Source organism: Lepidochelys kempii, chromosome 7, assembly GCF_965140285.1.
Source record: "Lepidochelys kempii isolate rLepKem1 chromosome 7, rLepKem1.hap1, whole genome shotgun sequence".
NCBI classification, from domain to species: domain Eukaryota; kingdom Metazoa; phylum Chordata; order Testudines; family Cheloniidae; genus Lepidochelys; species Lepidochelys kempii.
This window is the reverse complement of record NC_136386.1, coordinates 82,700,348-82,727,539: the sequence shown is the minus strand read 5'-3', so window position 1 is coordinate 82,727,539 and position 27,192 is coordinate 82,700,348. Positions and strand designations below refer to the sequence as shown.

General features: G+C 41.3%; 1 protein-coding gene across 8 annotated transcripts in view; it reads right to left on the bottom strand.

Annotated features, from left to right (window-relative positions):
* The window catches only part of COL13A1 (collagen type XIII alpha 1 chain), a 152,737-nt gene that overhangs the window by 8,327 nt on the left and 117,218 nt on the right, over positions 1–27,192 (bottom strand). For 5 of the 8 annotated variants that reach the window (XM_073353524.2, XM_073353517.2, XM_073353516.2 and 2 more), the window contains 18 exons: positions 25,872–25,958; positions 25,096–25,149; positions 21,836–21,880; positions 21,364–21,432; positions 20,546–20,569; positions 19,356–19,409; positions 18,746–18,790; positions 17,540–17,692; positions 16,788–16,886; positions 15,549–15,602; positions 15,222–15,263; positions 14,422–14,448; positions 12,488–12,568; positions 9,396–9,431; positions 6,516–6,569; positions 5,900–5,953; positions 5,102–5,137; positions 1,047–1,133 (listed from right to left, as the gene is read on the bottom strand). In XM_073353524.2, coding sequence (XP_073209625.1) covers positions 1,047–1,133; positions 5,102–5,137; positions 5,900–5,953; positions 6,516–6,569; positions 9,396–9,431; positions 12,488–12,568; positions 14,422–14,448; positions 15,222–15,263; positions 15,549–15,602; positions 16,788–16,886; positions 17,540–17,692; positions 18,746–18,790; positions 19,356–19,409; positions 20,546–20,569; positions 21,364–21,432; positions 21,836–21,880; positions 25,096–25,149; positions 25,872–25,958 — 1,101 coding nt within the window. The remainder of the gene's footprint in view (positions 1–1,046; positions 1,134–5,101; positions 5,138–5,899; positions 5,954–6,515; positions 6,570–9,395; positions 9,432–12,487; positions 12,569–14,421; positions 14,449–15,221; positions 15,264–15,548; positions 15,603–16,787; positions 16,887–17,539; positions 17,693–18,745; positions 18,791–19,355; positions 19,410–20,545; positions 20,570–21,363; positions 21,433–21,835; positions 21,881–25,095; positions 25,150–25,871; positions 25,959–27,192) is intronic. The other 3 variants (XM_073353519.2, XM_073353526.2, XM_073353518.2) reach the window with 2 other exon arrangements.

Below are 27,192 nucleotides of genomic sequence, written 5' to 3'. Positions count from 1 at the left end.
CTCTAGTACGTAACCGGTAGGAAAGGTTGCCTTGCTGGTTCTGTATTCTGTGTGAGTCAGAAGATGTTTTTCCGATTTTGTTAAATGTGGGAGGACTCTATTGGTGGGAGGAGTGGGAAGAGGATCTCTGTTTTTAGAAATCATCTTCAGTTGCTGTCCCCACTTTGAAACAAAAGAGAATAACTTCTGTGCAGGAACTGGCTGGGCACATACACTGCACTTATCACTGTGGTATGCAAGTGACTCTTCAGCTTGAGCAAATAATATACCTGGGAGGTGAACTAAAAAGATCAATGATAACATTTTAGACACACAGAGCTTCCTTAATAGCTAGGGTATGATTGATATATATAAAATAATCCTTGCTGCCATGTATCATTATGTTTTTCCATTAGTAATTTAGACAATAATTTGGATCATTCTTGCTACTTTTTAAATGTAAAGAGGCTTCCAATGAAGTGAGATAATGTCATGTTGAATGACATAGCCATCTTGATCATTTTTTGTACCTCCCATCAGATTTCACACCAATTTTTGTTTTCCCACTGGGTATCCTAACCTGGGTGCCCTGTGTCATTATCAAGGAGCGACTCCCTTACAAAACACATCCGATGGACACTGCTCAGAGCAAAAAAGAAGGCATTTTAGATTTCATCACTGCTTACGGGTGATGATATTAAGCATTGCCAAAGAACAACAACCCGTAAGTGGGGGCATGGGAGTTCCAAGGTTCTCCTTTCATAGCAAAACCCCTTTGCTCTCAGCCTCCTGCCATTTCACCCATTCCTTTTTGAGCTCCTGAAAAGAAAGGGCCAAAGCCAAAGTTACTCTATAGCCCCATTGCTCTTTAAGGGACTGTTCCTGCCTCACACTGAAGAAAACAGCTATGCCGTAGACTCCAGCTACAGCAGCGCAAGACCTTATTTAAGCAATGTGACTTTTGTTATAGCAGGGAGCTCTTTATGCCTGTCATTTACTTGAAGTTTTCCTTCTTTCTTCCTCATTGGCAAATCTTAAAATAAAACATTTTATAAAACAGAACATACCAATGGACAGGGTGCATCTAATCCAGGCGCTCCTTGGTCTCCCTTATCCCCTTTAGGCCCTCTAGAGCCTTTCTTGCCCCTCTCCCCCTGTAAATAATAGTTTAGTCCAAGAAAAAAAATACACAAAAGCTTTAGGATCATCCATTTCAAATAAATGTCAGAGATAGTTTAAAAAAAATAAATAAACAAATGTCTAGAAAAATATTGTAAAAAAGGAGATTCCTTCAGTTAAGTTGCCCTTATAGGAAAGCCTTTTGTGGATTTATTGATATTTTTAATTTACATGTATTACCCTTCAGCAATTGTCCTGATAAGGATTCTGATCCTATCATTGCATTAACTGAACTGTCAGCCCTCTGAACTTTGGAGATGGGATTGCACTGGGGACTCCTCCAGCCAGGAGAGTGACACCTAATACCACTCTGCAGACTGGCTAGGAGGAGATGTTTGGACACTGAATGATCCTAAGCCTGGCTCGGGAGCCCAAGTGTGTCACTTCTTTGACTCTCATGAGCTCCACTGACCCAAGGAACAAGATACTGGCCGCTTGATTCCAAGTCTGGCTCTCCTGTTTTGTCACATCCTTGGACCGGATTACCAATTCATTAGTTTTACACCTGTTTTCCTTTATACTTCTCCTTGTCCTCCCCCCCAAAGTATTTCTGGTTTATAGTAATATAACAAGTAATTTAAAATGCATTCTCTTAAATGATTTTTAAAATACTGTATGTTTTACGTAAGCATTTTCCACTGCTTTTTTTAAATGCTGTACTTTAAAAAAATAAAATGTCTCTCTTCCTTGATTAACAAAAGCAGATCTGTATCTGTCACAGCTTTAATTTTAGCAAATGAATTAGCCTGATATTGCCATTGTTTTGTGCAGAGAGAGTCTGAGTTTTCTCTGGTATAAAATTGGTTTAAGTCAGTATCACGCCATTGACTTCAGTGGAGTTACTCCTGATTTACATTGGGGTCTGTGAGAAAAGAATCACACCCAGAGAATGAAATTCATCCCTGTGCAGAGGGCCAGCATAAAGCCTGTCTAAAAACAGGGCATAAGTGGATCTTAAACAGTGAACAGGTCTCCCACTGCCTCTCTGCACAGGGTAAATTTCATCCTCAACTCAAACTGAATTAAATAGAAATTCTAAGCGCAGGTCAACATCAGGATAGGCCTTGATATTTACAAGAAAATATATATACAAAATATCTTCATATTAATTATATTTTTCAAAAGAGCAGAGCTTTTCGAAGCTGCTGAGGTTACAATGGAAGTGGCATGGCTGAAGAGGGAATTTTATTTAGTGTCGAGATGGTAAGGATTAGAAGGTTCAATAAAATCAGGCAGCAGAGGTATAGATTTTCTTTTTTTAAAGAAAAGTAAAAGGTTTTAGACAAAATAAATTAAAAGCTGACAAAAGAAATGGATGGGATAGGAGAGGTAACTAGGAGAAATCACCGAGGATCAAACACTGGAACAGAGAGAGGATAACCCGGGAGAAAAAGTGGAATGGGTTGTAGTGGAGGGAGGAGGAAGGACCCAGGAAAAAAGGCAGAAGAGGAGGAAGGGATAAAGGGGACAAAGGTGGACCTGTAGAAGCAAGGAATACACACGAACACACAGACAGGAGAAGAAAAAAAATAGATATTATAAAAAAACTGTGAAGAGTTTAGCTTTAATGCACACTTTCAGCATTTATACTTTTTCAGTTGGGTTATTCACAAGGCTGTCATGTTCCAGTAACATTTCAGTTGTTACATAGCACACTATTTTCATGACTGCACTGGATCTTGAAGGCTATTATTATACATCCTACAGTGACATAAGAACAAAGGGCTCTGCTCCACAGAAAAGATCCACAGCATAAAAAGGCACAGTTCTGTCTTTTGCAACTAGAAGGCCTGTGAAGGGGATTTTTTGCCAAATTACTGCAGGGAATGGGGTGGGCACTTCAGAACCTATTTTCAATGTGTTCATCACAATGTATGTGCATAAATCTTATTAATAGCCCATGGCTGTTACTAGTACCTACTATTAAAAAGATTTTAAAATAACACATTTTCTTGCTGGAAAAGAAGCTATCAAACACAAGGCAGGTGTTTGCATTCAGTTGTTAAAACTCTCTGTTCCAGGTCTCCTGTCAAAGGGAGTCCATCTCAGATGATCAAAATAAAAAGCATTCGTACCTGAAGAAGTCCATGTCATGTCATTACTGTGGTATGTCTCCCATAAATGGGTATGAAAGTACCATAGCCTATGCTCAACCCTGGGCTATGGGAAAGGAGAGCAAACTCTTGGTGACTAAACAGTTTGGCTAATGAGAGACACCATTTGGTGGCTTAACAATGCATTTGAGCACACAGAAGTCTCCAGATTTCTGCAGAATGGAGGTATTTGTAAGAATGTCAATTAGACTGGGGCATCGGACAAAGCCATTTGCTACGGGAAGCTTAAATTTTTTAAAATAAAATTTACTCTAATTCCTCAGAGTTACTCTAATAAGTAGCCCTCTTAATAATTTGTTAAAAGGACTGTGGTCTGAGGAGGAGCCCTTAATTTGTTAGTGATAAAATATATATTTGCTGGATCAGACCTGAAAAGCTACAGTATTTGCCCATTCACAAACTCAGTTTTCTCAAACATTTTTGTTTCAAAACATTTGTTGCATTTCAGCCAATATTTATTTCAAGGGGACCATGACACACCCCTCTCATCATCTATTAAAGTTGCTGTTGTTCCCACTCTTCAATTATTTTTATGTGAGGGAGAACCATGAAGCCACATTAACCCAAACTGATTCATACTGCAGCCAACAAAAGACCCATCTTCTAAATACATTACCCAGATTTAAAGCCAACTGAAAAAGTCTAAATAAAGATCCTGTTAAGCTTATGTCTTATTTAGAAAAAAAACCTTAATAAAATAAAGAGGAGGTTAAAAAGCAAAACCAGAAGTGGAATGATTAAAAGGTAGCAGCACCTTGGAGCTGCCATGAATTTCAAGCAATTTGGAATAGTCTCTCCTTGTTTAACATGCTGACTGGCAGTGCATTTTTCAAAACTGTTAATCTGTCCAACATAGAATCAGAGGAGCACTTCAGATGATAAGGAAGGAGAGACAGCACTTGTCAGATGTTATCAGCAAATATATTAATCTCATACAATTACTGCTTTGACATATATTCCATCACAGCTTTAGTCTATTTCCGAAATGCTTGCATATGGCATCAGAGCCTTATAAAGAGAATCTAGATCTATCAAGTGAATAAACTATTCTCAACTGTGTATCTCTTTATTGTTGTTATCAAAGGATTCAGATCACTAATAATCCTAATATAAAAAAAACATAAATATATACACTTGGGTATAGTTTATTTCTTTATAACACAGGCACATGATGTAAAAAAGATTGTCAGCAATAAACATAATCTATTGCTTTTCTTAGTACCTGGCTCTACAGTTCTTATGCCAATTCAAGTCAAAGCCAGAGTAAGGAGTCTAAGACTGCATGATCAGGTTCTTTAATATAGTCATATTTAATTGTTTCTTAAGATTTCCATGTTTGGTTGAAAAAAAGATGTAATTCTGGAAATTTTGGAAAACATTTTGCTGCAATAAAGTGGCTGACATTCTTTTTCAGCATTCAAGGGGAATTTCAGTACCATGTGACAAGATTTAACTATACCACCATTATTAACACTCATGGGAATTGTCTGGTTTACATCCCTGCACATCTCACTAAGTATGTTAAGGTAGGATTTTCAAAAGCACTCAGTACTGGCCTCATTCAGTGAGAGCAGAGAGAGGCCACCACTGAGCACTTCAGAAAATACAGTGGGTATGCTTTTAGTGTTTGAATGATGATGTCTTTGGTTATGGTGCATTGTATAAACTACAGCCATCGCACTGTAAATTACACATCTGTAAGTTGCTTTATAAGGGTTTAACAGATAGGAATTCATCTGTTTTTTTTCCAGGTAATTCAGAAATTAACCATTCCACCACTACATAAAGACATTAGTAACCAAATGCAGGAAATTTGGTTCCTGACTTACCCGGTTTCCTTTGTCACCAGATGGGCCTTGTAAACCCTAAAATAGATCAGAAAGAAGAAATATATATATATATATATATATAATATATATTTTAAATCAATGTCAGCCAAACTAGTCCCTTTGTTTACTCAGTCAAAATAATTCTTCAGACAAAAATTCAGCAAATAAACTAACGTCTTCATTTCTATTTTAAAACGAAGATAGTTTGTGATCTAAAGCTTCAGCTCCAATGTTACACCCGCTATGTACATGAATAAACCCTGATCATGTGAGTAGTCCCATTGAAGGGCTACTTGTGTGCCTAGGGTTACAAAACTGGGCCCCAATTCTGTCTTGTCAGCCTTTGGAAGGCAGATGTTCAGTTCAGAACAGTAAACACTTGGAATGGATATGTTCAATAAAAGTACCTTAGTATAACATATGAATAGTCTAAGCATGGCTTACTTTTTATTCCAGTAATTTCAGGATCTACATTGTTACATATTTTATTCTCTATGCTTTAAAATATATTCTTCTGCTGGCTAGACTAATTATTTTTCTATTGTTTGTTTTAAAGTATTTAATTTTAAATTGAATTATTTAAATATCACTCAGGATGCTGGGACTGGGAGAAAAGTCTCTTGCTTTGAAAATGAAAACCAGGGTTTCAATTTACCATTATTTGTACAAATTCCTCAGCTTCACTTTGACATTTATATGGCAGTGAGAGAACATTTTCTCCCATTACAGCAGAGTACGCTGCTGTTGGAAGGTGAAAGCTTCATGGATGGCAGACAATTTAGAGACATCAATACTTACAGGAAGCCCAGCTGGCCCCTTTGGTCCTGCATTTCCAGGGTCTCCTTTACTGCCCTAAAATAGAGACAAAAGAGAAGATTTTTTCTATTTTTGTACACAGTATGGGGTACAAATACACTTTGATCTGGAGGTCCAACTCACAAGAGTGTAGCTGAAGTGGTACAAGCAGCAGGAGGTCCTAGCTGCCCAAGTATGTATATAGCATCTTGGAAGGTAAATGTTTGGAGTGGCTAGCGCCTCCTGCCACTTGTGCCATCACGGCTACACTCTACGTTTAGTGGCTAGCTCGATCAGAGCTAGCATGGGTATGTCTCCCCATGCTGGAATTCATACTTCCATCTTGAAGTGTAGACATACCCGTTAACAGGCTGGACACAGATGGATAAACGAACACTTCTGAAAATAATGCAAAGGGCACCTATTTCAGGGACGTTAGTTGCCTCGTAGAGAAGAAGCCAAAATATAAAATGTTTAAAAGTCACAAAGAGGCAAGTCCCAACTTCTGGAAGGAGCTGCAGTTACCGTACTTTAGAAACAGTAGCAGCTGGCACTGTCCATGAAACTTTGAAGAAGCTGGGGAGGGGTGTGTGTGTGTGTGCGTTTAAAGCTAACTTACCCTTTCCCCTTTTGGTCCTGCTGGTCCTGGAGCTCCAATTGGTCCTGGAGTACCCTGCAATTTTAGAGAGAAAAAGACATAAACCATTTTCTTCATGATCAGGCTTCTTTACAACTGAGAAACAGCATGGTCCTTGAGGAAAAAGCAGAGCTGAGAAGGAGATTCCAGTTATGTAAGGAGTCATTTCAATTACTACAGCTTTCAGGATTGATGAGGACAGTTTCTCTCAACAACTCCCACATGCAATTATAGGACCATAGAAATTGCCATACAAGATTAGTATATTTTTACAAAGCCTTATTTTTATTTGTGGGGTGGCTATCTTGAAAAATAACATTGACAGACACCCCTTTATTTGCTAGGTGACTGTAGTTTTACCCACGAGTTTGCATCCCCAGCAAAGCTGAAACCTGTAGCAGAATAAAGGCGACATTTTAAGCTTTTTTCCAAATGAGTTCAGCTGAGCAAAAATGAAATAGAATTTGCATTATTTTTTGGTAGGCAGATCATCATGCAGTTTGAAAGGTCACCATGCCGCATGGACTAATGCAGATGCACACATACACAGAGGCAAACATGAGAGAGTACCCATTCAGTCCTAAATCCTCTGTCCACCCTTTCACCGTTTGGATCACTCCACCAAATTCTAGGTCATGGTAAAGGGAAAATCCAGTGTCTGTGCTCAGCCTTTGGCCCAGGAGCAATCTCCCTTTTTCATACCAAAATTTTCAGCCACATTGAAGCTTGCTTGGATGTTGGTAAGTTAAGTAGTCAACCCAATCAGTTCTTATCTTTTTGCATTAATAATGCAGTAGGTAGGCAATAGCCCTTTTGGCCATGAGAAGTGTTATCATTCTTGAAGACAAGACAACTAATTCAGATTTTCTGTGGAAATCCTTATGATTTACACTGATGTGAATCTGGATTCAGCCTCTTGTGGACTCCTATGCCACATGTGATAACTAGGGTTGCTAATTTTGGTTGGACATATTCCTCGAGGTTTCACTGCATGACATAAGAATTAATCTTTAATTAAAGATTAATTCATCTTTAATTAAAGATTAATTCCTGGAGACTCCAGGACAATCCTGGAGAGTTGGCAACCTTAGGTCATATGAGTGTTCTGTGCCACAGTATCTAATGTTCTCCAGGCTGCTATTTTTAAATCTAAGTAAAGGATTAGGAGATTTCAAAGCACCTTTCTAAACAGAACATATTTATGCATTTTACCTTTTTAACTCTATGCCAGATCAGATCATATTATGTTGAACTGGTGAAAAACTAGCTATCCATCCAAGTTCCAATTTTTTAATTCTTTCATGGACTGCTAGAAAGGAAAATTACTTCTCAGACAGGAATGGAAAAGGGAGACCTTTTGGACCTTTTACAGTAGCTTATCCTTTTGATTGAAGGAAAAGGAAGTGGAGGTTTAATCAGGAGAGGTTGGATCTTGCAATCCTTACTCACAAAAGAAGTCCTACTGACTTCTGTAGGATGACTCATGTGAGTAAGGAGGATTATTTGTACCTGTAAGCATTTGCAGGAACTGGCTGGAGAAGTAATTCATCATGACACACACACGCCACTTGAGTGTGAACGAAAAAAAAAAAATCATTCCCTGGACTCATGCAGAGGACTGTAAGTGCACCATGGGAATTTTAACTACCTATACATTTTCTCCATTTTAAGATAGTTTAAGGCCTAGAGTCCCTAAAGATCCATAGGGAATATCTAGAAGATTTGTAAAAGTAAATATACAACTTCTTGAAACAAATATGCAAATGAGAAGTTGTCATTCAATTTCTTTTTGGGGAGAGTAATGGGGCAATTAAATTAATTCCTGTTCCACTGAAAAAGGGGAAATCAAAGTACCTCTGAAAAAGTCAACTCTGACTGTATTTGGAGGCTATATAGCATCCTATGAAGAAATAATAATACTTTGCCCTTACATAGTAATTTTCATCCAAGGATCAAAAGTGCTTTATAAAATTGGGTTAGCATCATTATTTTTGTTCCCATTTTACAACTTAGGAAAACGTAGGCACAGAGAGGTTATCTGACTTGCCCCAGGTCTCACAGTGAGTTAATGACAGAGTGAGGGACAGAACCAAGCAGTCTTGGTTCTCAGCCTCCTGCCCAACCACTAGACCTCACTGCCTCCCAGATGAATAAAATTAAAGTTAAAACTTCCACCAATGGTTTTTGAGACTTGGGGAAAGCATTTATGAAGTTGCTGAAGCTCAGGAAACTGTGTGGTGTGTTGGTGCTCACAGACGGGTGGCTAGTGCTGTTTTTCAGAAGGTTTCTCACATGCATCTCCTCCTACTGGAGAGGTGCATTTAAGGTTATAATAAGAGCTGCGCATGCAACCCATTACAATGCAGTCCTAAATGGTATATGTGAGAACAGTGCACAACAAAGCTTTTTGCCCGTATAACAAAACACGAGGTGTTACTATGTCTAAGACAAGTCTGAGGAGATGCTGTTGCACAATGCTGTAAGCAAGGCTACCACGGGGAAAGACAAGACGGAGACAGTTCACAATAGGAGGACAGAAGTACATGGCATCATGGGTTTCATGCAGAGGCTTCATTTAATATAATCCTGGTAATAATAATAAATAATAAAGTAAAAAAATGTGTAAAAGGATGTGATTAAGGCTAAAATCCCTAGTCCCAAATGGACGTACATTGTTGAGAATGACAAGAAGGCGATCTTTCACCTCTCAGTAACAATATCTAAATTTAGCATTTTGACATCCTATCCATCTTCAGGGAAAAGAAAGCTACTCATAATGTAAATGAGGGCATAGTGGGATGGACAAGACACATCACAGTACCAGGGAAGAGGAATGTAGGGTAACGGAGAAATGGAACTCACCGGTGGTCCAGGCCTGCCGTCTAAACCTGAAGCACCCTGAACAGATGGGAAAGGGTTAACAAAAAAGGCAGGAAGGAGTGGGAGGTGAGGGGAGAAAAAGGAAAGGGGGAGGGAAGAGGTGAGTGAAGCAGTGACTTGAGACAAACATATGCTTGCAATAAACAAAAACAAAAAATAAGAACTCAAGGACAGGTGATGGTACTTACAAGGAAACCAGTGAAAACATAGAGACACTGAATGCACGTAATACTGGCTAGTGCCTTTAAGATACCTTTGAAAATGCAACATTCCCTCTTACTCTGTTTCAAAGTACCACTCAGTGATCACCCTAGGGAGAAGCTGCTCTGTGCTGTTCTAGGCAAGGAGACGGGCATTGTGACAGTGGAGCTGAGGACCCTTGTAATTACAGTGTCAGGCTGGCCAGCGCAGCATTGAATTATCAGTAAAATGAAATACAGCACTGGTACTAGAGTGGAATCAAGGAGCCTAGAACCCACGCAGATATTGATAGGTTCTAGAGAGCCATCCACTGCTCAGGGAGTTCCCAGCTAGAAGTGTGTGTCAGTTTAGTGGGGACTTGCGTTCCATTTTCAAAATTGCCCATGCTTCACATAGAGAGAGTTGCAAGGTGTAGCAGTCAGATAAGGGGGTAAAGCCAGCTGTTGTGAGTGGCTGAAAATCAGATTTATATTGGGAATCTTGCTTTAGCTTCAACTTTGGAAGGGTCACTGCTGATCCTTAATTTGAATTAGAATTAAGAATTCTTGCACACCCATATAATATCTTGTAATCAATAGTGTAGGACATGTGCATGATAGTGTTGACATAGTATTTCTCAGTTTTGATCTCATTCCCCTGATTGCAGTGTGAACACCTTAATTTGTAATACTGTCTAGAGTAGCCATTTTTTAAATATGTAAGGCCCAGTTCCATAAAGGTACTTAGGTGCCTTAGACCCATTTTTAGGATCCACTGTGGCCTGCAAAACTTCTGCTCAGCTGCCACCTAAACTCACTTGGCGCCTATGTTTGTCTCTGGGTACGTGCACTGCTGTCTCAGACTAGGTGTCTGAACTCCTGTGTCCCACCTAAGCCCCCGTGCGATCCACAAAGTAGGGGAAGACAAGCAAAGGAGTCAATCTCACCCATGGGGCCCTATCCAGTCGGTACGCTCAGAGGCTGCCTACCAGGTCGGGTCCCATTCAAAATTATTATTATTAGTGGTGGTGACCTTGCAATATTTAGCCAGTGGTCAGAGCACTGACCTGGGTTGTGGGAGATCCAAGTTCAATTGCCCTTTCTGCCTGAGTGGGAGAAAGGATTTGACCCGTGGTCTCCCACCTCTCAGGAGAGTGTGCTAATCACTGAACTAAGGGATACTCTGATGTGGGACTCCTGCAGTCTCTCCTGTTGAACCTGTTCCTCTGTGAATAAATAATTAAAGGGTCATTGGAACTAGGGGACTGGGCCCTCAGTGTCCCACCTCCATGGTGGCTGCCCTAATCACAAGGCATTCTCATTCACTGTCTCTCTGGATTCCTTTGTGCGTCTGGGTCTAAATGTTTAAAGTCGGGGGGGCCAAATTCTGGTTCAATTTATTGCCCTTAGTTGAGCTCGGTGGGATTGTGCTGATTTAACAATTGATTTCTAACACATTATCTGCAGTCTATCTCTATCACAATAAATGCTAATTAAATGCTTAATTATTTCAACCACATTTAGGGGTCTACATTCTGAAAATTTGCAGGATCAGGCCATTTATATCTTAACAAGAGAGTATTTATATGTCCTGAATATGTAGCTTATTTCCTCTGAATATGGCAAATAAAATCCATCTACATCTCTATAAATATTTTGCTAACTCTCAACGGCTACATAGCTCAATAATTATGTTTCGTGTGGTTCATTTACTACCCAGTTATGTTTTTGAGGGTGAATGTGATATTGGGAGGGTTTCTGCTTTCCATATAACTCCCCTGAGAGCAAGTTTGTTTCTTGATTTATTGCCACTTGCATAGCATTATAAGGAACTGTAGATGGGGGAGCTGACAAGGAAATGTGTGAGCCAGCCCATCTGTTCAACATGCTTCCCAACCAAGTTTCATATGTCATATCCTCATTTTTGAAGTCACTTAGCACATCACTGCTTTAAACATCTTGGCACCATTGTTATAAACAAAGACATGCAATTTTTCAGCCAAAACTATCTGGACAAGAGTGCTGGGTGATAACACAAAGGCCAATAACAACAAATCACACAAGTGCACACAACAAGCTCTTTGCAGTGAATGTTTCCAGGCAGTGTGAGGTTCAGCAAAGGTGTACTTTGGTGCTTTCACTTCAGTGCTTTTTTCTGAATAGGTAAAACTCTGTGCCTTTTCTTTACAAAGTCCTTGGTTTTGATATAAAGCGACCACACTCTGATTCTTAACTCTACTGAAATTCATTAGCGCTTCCTTGATAACGTGTAACTGAGCACCACAGTAACACTGGTTTAAACATGAATATGCTGAAATAGAATATCCTTACTACATATACAAGAGAAGAATGAAACTTAATTGGATATATTCTGCTTCTGGGAAGGCATCAAGTTTTATTGCAAAAACGACAGGGATAAGTTAACTGGATTGGATAAATTAAAAAGACCCCAAAGCTTGAACAAAACCTTTTTTCAATTTACAAACAGCTCAACCAACTGGTTTCTCTTCATTTTTGCACATCTCAGCATTTTAAGGCCAGGACCAAACCCAGAAGTGCTAAAAGACCAGAAGAAAAGCTGTTCATACAGTATTTTCAGCCAGGAAAGCAGAAGGAACTTGAGGGAACCTGTTCTAATGAGATTCCTAGTCCAATTTTACAGATCCAAAGGAGAAGCTTCTCCAGTTTCAGATGCTGATCCCAACCAACTGCCCAAAACAGTTGAGGCTTGTCCATCACTAAAAACCAATAGGCACTGCAGCTCATAGGCCAGCTTTTTGTCCCTAACTCTAATTTTAGATAGTCAAATCTTTATCTGTCTCTCTTATTTTGGGATCTTTCTAAGACTGGACTATGTATGGCTTCCCAAGTTCTCCTTGCTTCCTGGAGACTTACGGGCAATCCCAGTGGACCTCGGTCTCCTTTCTCACCCTCGACACCCTTCTCTCCTTTCATTCCATCAATCCCCGCTTCCCCCTGAAGGAAGAATGGATCAGAAAATAAACCCATCATGGCACCACTTCTAAAACAAACATTTCTCCATTCCAAAGGCATAGCAGCACCAAAGATAGTATAGTAGAGGCCAAAGAAACCTTGGATAGTGTGGACCTGGTTTTCCTCTCATACTGGAGAACAACACTGTAGCTCAATTGACTTCAGTACGGTTACTCCTGATTTACACCAGAGCAGGGGAGACAAGAATCAGGGCCAATGTCTCATTACAGAATTTATGGGGAACAGAGCTCATATATTTCCCTCCCTTTGGTGTTCAGGAATTAGTGAGAAAGTAGATCTATGACAAGCAGGTGGAAGTTAAGTGTATATAATAGAGTTGGTCAGAAATTTTCCGGCACACGTGTGTCATGGAAATGTGTTTGATGAAGATTCATCATGAAATTAAAATGGAACAAAAGTGATAATTCTATTTTGAACTTTTTGGAATGGAACATTTTGGCTTTCCGCTTCTAAATGATAGTTCTTTTTTTAATTTCATACTATAAAATATCAAATGAAAAAAGCTGTAATCAGAATGAAATGTTTCAATGTTGTAACAAAATGTTTTGATCAACCAAAAACAATTTTTTTATGTGAATTTTGGTTCACAGGAAATTTTGCAATTTTTTGTTTTCATTCCATTCTGGAATGGAAGAAATTTCAAAATTGCAAAACTCCCATAGAAATAAAAATTCCAGTTCTTGTACAGCTCTAGAATGTATATATAACACATACTTGCCACCTTTCTCTTAATTATGAAAAAGCATTCCTTTTTTGGTAAAAATGGATATCATTGCCCATTCTCCCAGAAACAAATCTATTTGGCTTAGTGTATGTACTTGGAAGAGACTTCCTACCTCTAACATGCTTCCAAATGTGCTTCCAAAGGGTAGCCAATTCTCTTCCCAGTCACTAAAACTTGCCATAGGACTGAAGAGGCTATAAGGAACCTGGGAGCTTAAGGGGATGGAATATAAGACTCCATACCTAAGTTTTTCTGGACTTGTTTCTTTTAGGACCAGGCCTATATGGCCAATAGGTATCAAAGCAATTTGAGGAGGGTCATGTGTAGTTGTTCCTTCCTCACCTCTAACCAAAACTTCAGGAATTTGTATGGTCTGGGTCTTTTTGGTACATACCCACACAAACTACCAGGTCTGGATCTTTCAAAGGTTTTTCAGACAGGTGGTAGCAGTGGTTAGTGGTTTATTGAGCAACCAACATTTCTATATTTGTATGTGTACCCAACACTTGGGGACAATAGGAATGAACATCTCTGTTTTTTACAGAATGAACCAATCCTGAAAGCCAACTGGTATGCAATGTGAGGACATCTGTCCCAAAAGTGCTGTGTCCTGTTAAGGTGCCATTCCAATTGGCACCGTGAATGTATTAGGAGGATAAGCTCAGGAAGCCAAACACCTAGACTACTCAGGAGGAGTGGGTACTTCCATATTTACATCAACATCTTACAATCTTCACTGAGAGGTCATTTAAACCACCTAACTGGATCAAAGCTAAAATGTAGAGCTGGGCAGTTGAAATATGCTGTTGAAATATGCTGTCTTGTCAAAACCAAAATGTATTGCAAAGACATATTTAGTTAGGTGAAGTTTTCATCAGGAAGGTTTCTGAGGTCCAGGATGGACTCTCAGATCATAGAGAGAGACCTGAATTGAAAACTTGACCTTTTCAATACTTAAACGGATGTTTCTGACACAATGTCTGAATGTTTTATCTTCATTCCAGTGCAGAACAAAAACAAATTTTTAAACCTATGTCATTCTCCAGCCAGCTCAAGTAAAATATCAATACTTAACAGCTTATAGCCTTACCTTCGGTCCTGGAAGGCCTTGAAGACCCTATAGTTGAGATAAGAAATGGTAATATTTTATTACTATGATTTTAAATCCCAGTATCCTGGTTTCATGTGCAGTGTAATACCTTGGTTTTTTGACAAGGTGGATGAGGTAATATCTTTTATTGGACCAACTACTGTTGGTGAGAGAGACAAGCTTTTGAGCTTACACAGAGCCGATCCAATAAAATATATTATCTCACACATCTTTTCTCTCTAATATCCTGGGACCAACATAGTTACAGCAACACTGCATACAACCGTTCTCTTCTGGCATACTGAGCTCATATATGCTTAATATGACATTGTCAACTATATACATACATAGTGCTTTGGAAGGTATCATTTTTTACATTAGGGCATACTTCATGTACTCTGGTTTGGTAATGAAGAGAGTCTATCCAAAAACAGTCTGGCAGTGGTGCATGCCTGCTGCTAAGATCATTTTCCTGGTTCGTCACTCTGATTACATTTCTCTACTGGCTCCCTTTGCATCAAACACGAGCGCTTTCCTTTAACTTTAAGGCCCATCACAACATAGGGTACAGCTATCAAGCTAAATTAGTAACCTTCTGCTGTGTCAGTTTCTCTCTTTATGCTGCCATTATTTCCAACCTTTACTGCCGACCTGTGAGCTTCGCCCTCAGATACCTCTGTCTCCCACACCACTTCTTATACACAAGAAAAGCTCCATCAAAAATCTGTACAATCATTACACTAACTTCATTCAAATCTCTCCTTAAGTCTAATCCCCCAAAGTAATCAATCAGAACTTACTGCAGCACCTGGTGGGCCTTGGGGCCCGGGTGGCCCCGATACCTAAAAATCAAGGTAAAAAAGTAATTGTCATAATAAACGCTTCTGTGAAAGTACAAGGCACAGTCTACAGAAAACTAGGTTTTTGGGAGCAGTGGATGGCTGGTTATTAAATCACATGGAAAATGGTGTTTGCCACTCCAAGAAGCTCATGAAGGCTATGAGGATGCTGTCGTGTCAGTGATAAGGTGGCTGGTGTGAGACCTGCAGAGTTTCAAGAAGCACTGGTGACAAGATTCAACTGTACATCTTCTGATAGTACAGAAAAAAGTGAAGAGAGAAACTTACTGAATCCCCTGCGTCTCCTTTTTCCCCATCCTCACCAGGTTCTCCTTTCTCTCCCTGTAAACACAACAATATAACTATGTAAACAGATTTCAGAGTGGTAGCTGTACTAGTCTGTATCAGCAAAAACAACGAGGAGTCCTTGTGGCACCTTGGAGACTAACAAATTTATTTGGACATAAGCTTTCATGGGCTAGAATCCACTTCATCAGATGCATGGAGTGGAAAATACAGGAGCAGGTATAAATACATGAAAAGATGTGACTTGCCTTACCAAGTGTGAGGTTGAAGAATTCTTCAACAAAAAAACTTCAAAAACAGACTCCAACATGAAACTGCAGAACCGGAATTAATTTGCAAACTGGACACCATCAGATTAGGCCTGAATAAAGACTGGGAGTGGTTGGGTCATTATAAAACCTAAACCTAATTTCCCCCTACTGTTACTCACACCTTCTTGTTAACTGTCTGAAATGGGCAACTCTCATTACCACTTCAAAAGTTATTTTTCCTCCATTGGTATCCTGCTGTCAATTGAATTGTCTCATTAGACTAACTTCACACTTGGTAAAGCAAGTCACATCTTTTCATGTATTTATACCTGCTCCTGTATTTTCCACTCTAGGCATCTGATGAAGTGGGTTCTAGCCCACGAAAGCTTCTTCTCAAATAAATTTGTTAGTCTCTAAGGTGCCACAAGGACTCCTTGTTGTTTTTTGTATGTAAACAGAAGCACCAGTGAGAGTCTAGCTCCACCAACAGCCAACTGTGAAACAGCCACAAGTTTAGAAATAGCAATCCCTTCAAGGAGGAAAGAGAACTTAGCATTTATTTACAAACATCATTCATCTGCATCCCTTTCTGCTCCCCTGAACATCTGTGCCAATATTATGCAGTGTGTGAAGGTTCAGGTCCCTGAAAGTGTTATCCCAGGATGGATTTTCAGTTTAGGGATTATTCTCTTAAATCCTAGAGTTGGGGTATGGAGAGTATAGCTAGGATCTGCTATTATTTCACCAGCATGCAGGGTAAATTTTTCAAAAGTGCAAAGCAATTTAGAAGAAAAGTCCTATTGACTCTCATTGAGACTTAGGATTCTATATCCCTAAGTCACTTTTGAATGGATCTAAGGCTCCTAAATTATGTAATCCCTTTTGAACATGTAACTCTCAGAGTTCTGGTGCTTGCTCTGTCCTCAGTTTAACCCAACTTGAAAATTCATTCTTTCTTTTGCACTCTTACTGTCAATCCTGGAAGTCCAATTAGACCTGGTAATCCTGAAGGTCCTGGTATCCCTTGGTCACCTCGTTCTCCTTTCTCCCCATTTGGGCCATCAAGACCCTACAGATCAAGAAAGACTTTTGTTTCTTGCAATACTAAATCATGCAAATAAAAGATAGACATAATGTTAAACTGAAATATGAAAAGCTCCTTTAGTTCCTTGAGTGGCATGGGTGATGTTAATGTTCTCCACTTCACTCCACTTGAAATCAGAGGGTTACTGGTGCATGCTATCTGGTTTTGTAGTTGTGAAGTGCTTCATTGCTCCTTGTGAAGTCAATGGGAATACCCACATGCTTAAAGTTATGCTCATGCTTAAGTGTTTTCCTGGATTAGTGCCAAAATCTCATCCTAACAACTAATTCTTATGGGACTGAGAGCAATAGTCAGTTATTAATAACCTTGTGGAAATACATAAGAGACACGGTGTCTTTTAATCTGTAAAGCATTATTAATCCACTATTACTTTATTCAGAGAAACAATTAGGATGTGTCACTCAGAGAGCAGCCAGGGTTTTCAACCCTGAAAGACTGATGTGATTACTTCTACCTGTACATGCACTGTACACTAAGGAGGGTCTCTGTCCCTAAAGTTCACATTCAAGGCCCTCAACATCTGCAAGTGTTTGCACCCAGGCTTTTGGTTCATGTCCATCTCCGCCGTGACTCTTTACAAACACAACTCACTGCTATGATGTGTTGTATTTACTCACCGGAGAGCCAGCTTCTCCTGCCTCCCCCTTTTCCCCCTTTGCTCCTGGGGTCCCCGTAAGTCCAGTCTCTCCCTTCGCTCCTGGAGGTCCCTCCTTTCCTGGGGGCCCTTGGGGACCAGGAGGCCCCACCTCTCCTGATTTACCTCGTGGCCCCTAAAAAGATATCCACATGATTTAAAAATAATACTTCCACAGTTAGGGAAAGAAATCAAAGTATGGGGCTTAGTTCACTGGAGTCTCTGGGCCTGACTCTCATTCACAATGAAACTCCTTTACACTGCTCAGGCAGTGTAATGGAGCCTTACAGTGAGTGTAATCAAATGTAATTCACAGAGGAATATGGGGGAGGGAGGCTTAGTGTAAATGAGATTTAGTCCCTCTCGTTCTATTACAAGATACAGTCTGGTGGTTTACACAGAGGCAGTGCTTAGCATAGGAGTAGATGTCATTGGACAACACTCTCCTCTTGTCCATGGACAACTAATGTGAAATTTGCAGTTTTCCTTTATCAACATTTTTGGGGTGAAAGAGGAATGTTTGATGAAGTAGTGACTAAAAGTCCAAAATTATAAGCAGTGCTTAAGCACTTTGCTGAATCAGACCCTAGGGGACTACTCATGTGCTTAGCGTTAAACATATCGCTAAGTGCTTTGCTGGTTCAGGGTCAGAGCATGCAGCAGCTAGCGGGACTGAGCCTTAATGGGTCTGATTCTGCTTTCATGTAAACTAGTGTAAATCAGGAGTAACACCAATGTTCTTACATTGCTGTAAATCTGGTACAAATGAGAGATGAATTAGAGTGTATATCTTTCACATATACAAAAAAAGGTGAAAAAGGATGTGCTGAATGGTTCATGTACATATATTATTTAGAACTGGTCAAAATTTTCAAAATTCAATTTGCCATCCCCTTGTCCCCCCAAAAAATGGATGAATTTTTTTGCAAAAATGTTTATGAAAAACGAATCCTGTCCTTGAGCAGCTACAGTGCTGCTCAAGAAAATTTCAGAATTGAATAGGTTGATGAAAACTTGTGGTGAGATTTTGAATTTCCGTGGAAAAGAGAGGAGACATCATTAGAAAAATGTTCATGGAAAAATATTCCCATGGTTGACTAGCTCCAATTATTATCAGCCATTAAATTCCCAAATCCAGCAACAGAGAAGAGTCATAACACTCATCTTCAAATGGCATCTCTCATCTTACCTTCTCTCCATCGTGTCCAGGAGGACCCGGCAAACCAATTTCACCCTAAAGTGCAAAATCATCATAGATCATTTTTTAAAAGTGTTATTTTGCCTACTTTTACATGGGGCTTGGAAACTGGAAGATGGGGCTTGTGCTATGGAAACAGTCAACAGCAATGACTATGGGAGAGCTAGTTACTCATTACTAATAACCACAAAAATAAAGGCTGCAAATGCTTAAGAAACAGGGCTCAAAACAATGTCAGAATTTTAAGGGTGCATAACTCCAATATAGTTGTTCATACTGATTGGCAGTTCATGGCCTGGACTAGACTGTAACCATGCACTGAGATTAACTCTAATATGCAGTTGTTTGAAGGACAGTGGGAGTAAGAAATCATTCTCCTTCCTTGAGCCAAGGCCATGCCTGGTCATTGTGGGAGGAATGTGAGATATGGAGAAGGCAAAGAAATGATAACTAAGCATGTACAGAGTGCAAGGAGGAGAAGGATTGCAGAATGTCATGGGTGATGCAGGTGGACAAGGAGCATAATAGCATCAGTATTCCAGCCTTTGATTCTCATGCATTTCTACTTATCTTTTTATGCATGACAAAGGGAAAGTGGTACCTTCTGTCCTGGTTGCCCTGGGGTCCCAGCTACTCCTGGAAGTCCAGGAGGTCCCTAAATAAGAAAAATATGCAAATGACATTTTTTTCAAAACCTTCTCATATTGGAGGGAAGGCAGAATTGTATTTTCTTTACATTTTTGTACTGGCAATCCTGAAATATATTAACTTGGAAAATGAATAACTAACAGTGGGCTACTGAATAACCAACAGTAGCAATTCAAAGTCAAATTCGGCCACAGATTTATTTCTCCACTTGATGAACAAAAAAAAATTACTATGAAAATGGCATTTTTGATTATCTGCTTCCGATAATGAAGTCAATTAAAATAATTATTTGCTATTGATAATAAATATATTCTGCTTGTAATCTGGTACCCAAATAGAGAACATAGATAGCAGGAAAATTCTATATTTCTGAGTTCCCCAGTGCAGGTTAAATTTAATTAAGTGACAAAGTATCACAAATTTAGCAGCGGTAGAAATGATTTATTTACCTGCAATTTTCAAAGTGCCTCAATTTTTGGGTACCCAGCTTAAGACATGCATGTTGTCATAAAGGTGAGCACTCAAAAATGGAAGCCCCCAAAATAAGAAGCCACTACTGGAAACGCTGGCTGATATGCAAGTTCCTAATGTGCACATCATCATAGTATCTGTTTGCTACATATAAAATTAAAGGTCATAGCTATTTGATAATGGTCCTAGTTCTTCATCCCATTTTAAATTGCCCCCTCAACTGGGATTAATATTGATGTCTATCTCCCACAAGAAACAGTGTGGGGCTATCATACATCTCTGGTATTAGGGAAGGGCATGCTTAAGAGAGGAGACTTTCACTGGCCTTGAAAACAGAACTACTTAGGCCCACCCTGACCTGCACTGGGCTTTCCTTACTTTGATCCTCTCTGCTGTCTGAGTGCCTGACCAGCAGCATTACTTTTACAAAGCAGGTAAACAAATAGTACTAATAATACAAGAGCCTCAGGAGTAAAACACAAGAAGTATCCTTCTTTTAGCTGTCAGTGCTGCTTTTCAGTGTCAGCATGAAACTGTAAAGGCCAGATATTCTTGTGGCATAGAATTAAAAGTTTGCCAGTCTGTATCACTGCCTACTTTCCTCTAGCTGTTACTAAAATCCAGTTACTTCTTCAAAAAACAAAACGCCCAGCGAGAAGAGTAAGAACTCACCATCAGGGCCAACGTTCGTATTTCCTAAAAATTAAAATAAATAAATAAATACAAATAACAGTCTCACTTGAAAGTTAAACTATTTCTGAACACAGTATTTGTGTTTTTTTTTTCTCTTTTAACACTATACTGGTTAAGATGACTAGGAAGTATATTACAGGCATTAAATAAAAATAAGCAGAAAAGTAGCCTCAGCTCCCTTTGTAATAGTATTCCAGAAATGTACTCCTTCTGTGCTGGGAGCACTATGGGGCTGTCAGGAAGGCTGGATGGTAGACATTGTGGGTAATCTTCTCCTGGTAGGTGCATGACTAGTCTAGAGTGAAAGACATTTCCCTGCATGGTTTATGGCCTTTTTCTAAACAATCTAATATGTATGTTCTGGGTTATTCTTATGAGGGAGTTCAGATGAACTCTGTGTCTACCTTATTAAGAATGTGTCCTGTGTCATTGTAAAGGACTAGCACTATATAAACAATAAGCATTATTCATTGCTATTAGTATGGAAGAAGAAATATGTTGGGCTGGACTGACATGCTTAGTTTTGTCCATCCAAAATGAAATGTGATATCAATGTTCTTAAATTTTCTCCCTTTCCAAGGGTCCATTCTCTTCCCCTGGCCCCACACTTCTTCCATCACCTAGGCTACTAAAAAGTGTAGTGACCTGCAGCTCTGCTGGGGATCTCTCTGTCACTACAAAGCAAAGGGAGAAAGAACCAATCTGACTGAGAGAAAGGATCTCATTGAAAACAACCTAATAATTCACTCCAGGAGTCACTGAACATGGCTCTTGAGCTGTGCAGGCTAGTTTCTCACCTGTAGAGCTTCGTTGATGTTACCATCATAATCCACAATTTCATCCTTTCCTGGCTCCCCTTTGGGACCCTATAAAATGAACCAGATCTCCAGTCAGGACTTGGTGTTCCCATGCAGGATGGAGTTGTCTGAATTCTTCTAAGTTAAAACCGTTCAAGGAGCAATTGATAAATACAGCTGTGGGGAAGTGCTTATGACGGGAAGACTCCAGCATGTAGTACAAAGAGTGTTGCTAAACTGGTTGCTCTTAGGTTCTACGGGTCAGATTCACCAGTGTGCTCAAGCTGCTTTGCTCTACCATGGCAATACAAACGAGCTATAAACCCAGTTAATCATGGTAAAGGGTTTGGCAAGACACAAGGAAAACAGTCTGGAAGCCATTTAAACAGGACAAGTAGTCTTCTGCTCTTTCTAAAATTCCTTATATTTTCATGAATGAAGCCCCTTTATTAGTCAGTGGAGTAGCACCTACCCTTGGACCAACAGGCCCCTGTTCTCCAGGTGCTCCAGGTTCTCCCTGTAACAATACAAACATTGCATTATCAAAGATCTGGAGTTTTTTGCTGCAACTATGAAATGAGTTAGGGCTAGATTTGCAATACATTGACCCTGTGTAAGGGGCAGTGCATAGCTGTGTCACCCCAGAATCACCCTACAGAAGGACTTGTCTTTCCCTGCTCTCTCCTTGCCCCAGCGGGGGATAGTAATTTGCTACAGACCCGTACCAGTAGCAAATTACTGCCCCAACACCTCATGCTGGCCAGTGCATTCAAGAATGACAGAGCCAAATCTTTGCTCCCTCTCCACCTCTCCCTACCCACCTGCTTGAGGAGAGAGTAGCAGGGGCTTAGCTGCCACTTGCCTCTGAGCCCAAGGTCCAGGGCAGGCATGCAGACACGTGGGGATGGGGCACTCCTACTGCCACTTATGCCCCATGTGCAGGCCCCTAGCCTAGGCCCCAGTCTGCGTCTTTGAATATTGACTTTGACATTCCCTCTTCCATTGCTGATGGAATGTACTGCACAGACTAAAATGATAGTTCTGTAATGAGGAGTGCAGCCCTGAGACATGACTATGTTCAGTCACGAAAAAAGAAGAGCAAAATGGGAAACTGATTATGCTTACCAGTACTCAGAATGGTCACAATACTGTGACCTTGGGTACAGCCTCTTGAGATGACAGGGGGAATGGTAAAACAAGAAGTCATAATCTAATGTTCGGGGGCACTTGAAATCAGAATGTGAAATAGACACCACGAGAGGGGGTTCAAGCAGTGTTTAAAATTCTCTGTATTGAGAAGTTTGGTACTAGACAAAGCTGATTGTTTAAGGTCAGGGAGATGAACGTGGAGTGGCCATCTGGTATTTTGCTGGTGATGAATAATGCTAAAGTCTTTGATCCTCCTAAAAATTTAATTCTTTATCCTTAGACATCCCATCCCATCGGAGCCCTGATTTACAGCCAGAGTGGTGCTCTGTACTTCAGCCGCCTTAACAGGATTTGCAGGGACAATTCCCATTGTGTATGTGGCCTTTTGTACTATTCTTTTAAGAGAAGCATTCTTCAGCACTATAACGTAGACACTACAAACAAGTGCCTTGTAACCTGGTAAGCTGACATCTTGTTTGAACTTCAAATGAGAGTGTAAAGCTCACATTTCAGGAGCAACCATTAAACACAGTCACAAGTGCTACATCATTATGTTAGGAGGTAAAGCAAACAAGGATCAACTGATTAATGAAGACACAGCTTTCCAATTGAAGAGACCCTTCTCTCCCCAGAAAGTACATTTATATATGTATAACCCCCATTTCTTTTTCTTATTTCAGGACGTTCAGCCAAAAACACTTATTGTTGTAATTACAGCTGCTGTTTCTACTTATGCCCTACTATCACCATTCCACAACACTGTCTAGCATATTCTTTATTCAGCACATTCCCCCAGAAGCTGCTTGTTTGAAAAGATTATTCAAAAGACTAGGTCAGCCAAGGGAGAACCTATAGGTCTTAAAATGTTGTTGTGCATCTCCTCCTATTTTCCTAACCCTTTAGTCCCCGTTCTTGATACACCTCTTTTGAAGGAAGCACTTCCGCTGTGCTGCAATGGTACTGATCAACATGTTCAAATTGATTTCAGGTAGCACCCCACTCACCTGCTAGTTCCATCAAGGTCCCCCTGCTCTGACCCACTAGACCCCTCCCCTTTCCTCCCAGATCCAAGAATCCCGGACTTTCAGCCCTCCCTGTCTCACTAGCATACTGGCCAACATTTTCAAACTACTTTCAGGAAGCATTCTACCCCTCCACTCCCCCAGTCCCACCAAATACCCCCACTGCATCCTTCCACTCCCCCTCCACATCCCCTTAGCCTCACTGCCCCTGCTCCACCAACACCCCCACTGCCACACTCTTGCTCCCCCACTCATACCTCCATTCAGTCTCCCTGTCCCCCACCCAGGTCCTTGTACCCTGGAGCACACACAGTGAGGCAAGCAGAATTACAGGACCCTGCCCTGGCCAGGCTATAATGAGCTCATCCATAGGCGGCCTTTGGGGAGACAGGCCCACAGTTACACCCAGGGAAGCAGAGACAAGACATTCACTCTTGTCAGGGTATTTGCAGCGGAACAGAACCGTGCAGGCCTCCCTTCTCCCTGCTGTGCCCAGTCCTGGGACAGGAGAGGATGTTAGCCCTCCTCTTGCACCTAAAGGCCTGGGGAGAATGGGGCATGATCCCCCCTGCCTAATCTACAACCTCCCTGCTGTGCTGAGTCCCAAGATGAGTGGGAATGTTCCCCTCTCTGAACCTGTCATTCACCCCCTCTCTGCTGCAGCCAAGGCCTGGGGAAAAAGGGGCATGAACCCCTCCTTGACATATTGTCCAGCCACAACTTTGCACTGCTTCAGCTCTGCATCACCATCACACCAAATCTACCTCCCTGCCCTGCCATTGGTTGCCAAGCCCAGCCAACCCCGCCCCTCTTGCAAAAGCAGAGCAGACGTCAGCCTTATTACCCAGAATCTTGTGCATCAGCTGCACATGTGCCTCAGCCTCTCTCGCTGACTCAGGGAGAGGAAGACTGATATGTGTGTGTGTGGCTAACGCACAAGATGCTGGGCAATGTAGTTTTATGAGGGCGACAACATTATTCAATCAGGAGTTGGGAGTTTTTTGGTCCAAATGGGAGCCTCCCTGACATACTGGGAGAGTCAGTCAGTCTGGCTGCAACCCTTTCTTTTCCCAGAGCCTTCTCCTTGTCTAGCTCCACACTTCCTATTCTGGGCTTGTTTCTTTACTCCCTGCCCTCCATCCCACCAATCCTCAGCTATGGATGGCCAGCATGATGCCATAGCTCCTCTACTACATAACTGCAGTTGCTAGGTGTGGGCTGGTTGGGCAGTCCTCAGAGTCTCCCTGCCTGCTTGGGCATTCCCACTGCAGCTTGTTTGCCTTCTTCCTGCAAATACCGTTGCACCTCAGACCCAGGCTTGTGTGGGCCTGTTGATTAATACTGCTCTGATTGCTTTGGATGTGCAGATCCTGCAGAAAATGTTGTGTGTACTGGAGAAAATTGTTGTTTCTTTTAATGACTGGCTGTAGCCATCAGGTATTGTTTAAGCGAAGTTTTTTGTATGGTGAAACAATTTTCCTATTGCATATTGTAACTGAGCTCCCTGGCCTGGAATCCTCTGCTAAGCCATAAGCCCCTATTGTGCCCTCCTCCTCTGTACCTTTTTCCCCTGCGGTCCTGCAATGCCAGTCTGGCCAATGTCACCAGCTTCCCCCTAGGAGAAAAGAGAAAAGCAACAGATTCATATAAATGAGTAGAAAGGAGCAATTCTAACAATGGCTGTGCTAGGGGTCAGCGGTTAGACCTGACAGCACTTCAGACAGGAAACATTCCACTAGCTCAGGTAGCCCTGTCATACCCAGATTTCTTTTAGGAGTTTCAGAGCAATGAGGTGACTTCCTATTTCTACACTACCCATGGGCTACGGGACTAAAAAGTGAATGGGTGGTATGAACTGGGACCAGTGGGTCATCTCTTAACTGCACTGTGAATGGAACTAGTCCTAAGTGTCCTAAACATCCTCTGCTATCAGGTGTGGTTTGAGGGCTGCTAGTTCTCTAGGCAGGAACACAGCAGGAAAGGAGGTTCCGAGTCTTGATACACAATGTTCACCCTGTCCCAGCTGCTATCTATGGCACCAGCTGCTGGCAGTGATTCTGAGGGACTGTTTGCTTACAGACACTATAGGGAAATCATTTGAACACAGCTAGGGTTTTTTCCCCAGGAAATGCAGTTCATAAATTTTCTGACCTTCAGCATTTAAAATAACAAACTAAAGAACTCTGCAGGAGCTGGCTAGCTTATGGAATCTCCACAGTGCATAATTACAGCCAAGTGCAGACAAATGCAAACTTCAACCCCTTCCTAAATACCCTGAGCTAGGTACATTCTCATGCAAAAAGGAAACACAGACTCGTTTGGAGGAAAGAGACACACCTTTGGTCCTGGAGGCCCAGGTAGTCCCGGGGTTCCGGGTTCCCCTTTACCTCCCCCGAGTGAATTGCCAGCATCTCCCTTCTCTCCCTGGTTCAACAAGGAATAATCAACCGTCAGTTAAATCAATTTCTCATTCTGTAACTTCACCAGCCAGGCTGTGGTTTTGGGGTCGGGGGAAGCAGGACAAGGTTTGGCTGCAGGGTGCTACTGAAGAACCTGGCTACATTTTACTTAGTTGTTTACTGGTGAATTTTAGAGCTGAGAACCGGAGACTGATAAAACTGGCTAGAGAGGGGTTCTCCCCGTGTCACTGCATCTGGAGTTGCAGCTCCTTCTGTTATTGAACTTCTCTGCTTGTACACAGTTCTGCCAATGCCGTTCATGCCTGACTCCCCACGTGAGGAGACATACTCACACTGGCTCTCGTCGATATGGAATGTAGCCATGGAATCACGAGCAGTGGGAGGAGCTAAGCTCCCGAGTACCCACCTAGTATCTGATGGGCACACACTCAGGGAGCCCCTCCCACTGCTTGTGCTGCCATGGCTACACTCTGTGTTTAGCATGCTAGATCTATGAGAGCTTGTGTGAATATGTCTCCCTCGAGCTGGGAACTGGAGCCCCAGCTCCAAGTGTAGGCACGCCCTTAGTCAGCAGCGTGTTGGCAACATTTAAACAAGGGGCTCCCTCAAACATTCTCCACCTCAGTCAGTGATACACGTGACATGGCTTGAAAAACACCTCCAACCCTCCCACCATCATGCACAAAATCCATTCATTCCCTACTCTTCCTCCAGCCCCAATCCATCAATCTTTTCAGCCCCACTCCTGTTGACCTGCTGGCACCTCTCCATCAACTCATCTGACAGCTTTGGAGACTGAAATCCTTTCTGTGGTCACAAAACAGATACAGCCTTGGCAGTACCAGCACAGGCTTCCCCACGTTGCTCTGCCACTGTGTCTCAGTCCTTTTCTATAGTGGCCATTTTAATAGTGCAATAGGCCAGCCCATTCAGTTCATTGGCTCTCTGCTGAAGAGTTAGTACCAGCTGTAATTGCATTTGGGGGCGTGTGTGTGACATGCACTGGGAGCTGTACAGAAACCACCCTCTCATTTTATATACAGCATCAAATAGCCATTGGATGGTAAGGAGCATTTTAGTTGTCACTGATCTGGACAGGATTTGTGAGCTTGCATCCTAAAGATGAAAGGATTTGTATTCTCCTGTCAGTCCCCTAAACCACTCATTCCTCCTATTCTGTAGACCAAGTTTACCACTGTCACAGGCAGCTGTGTCTCTAGTGCCATCAATGGAGTTGC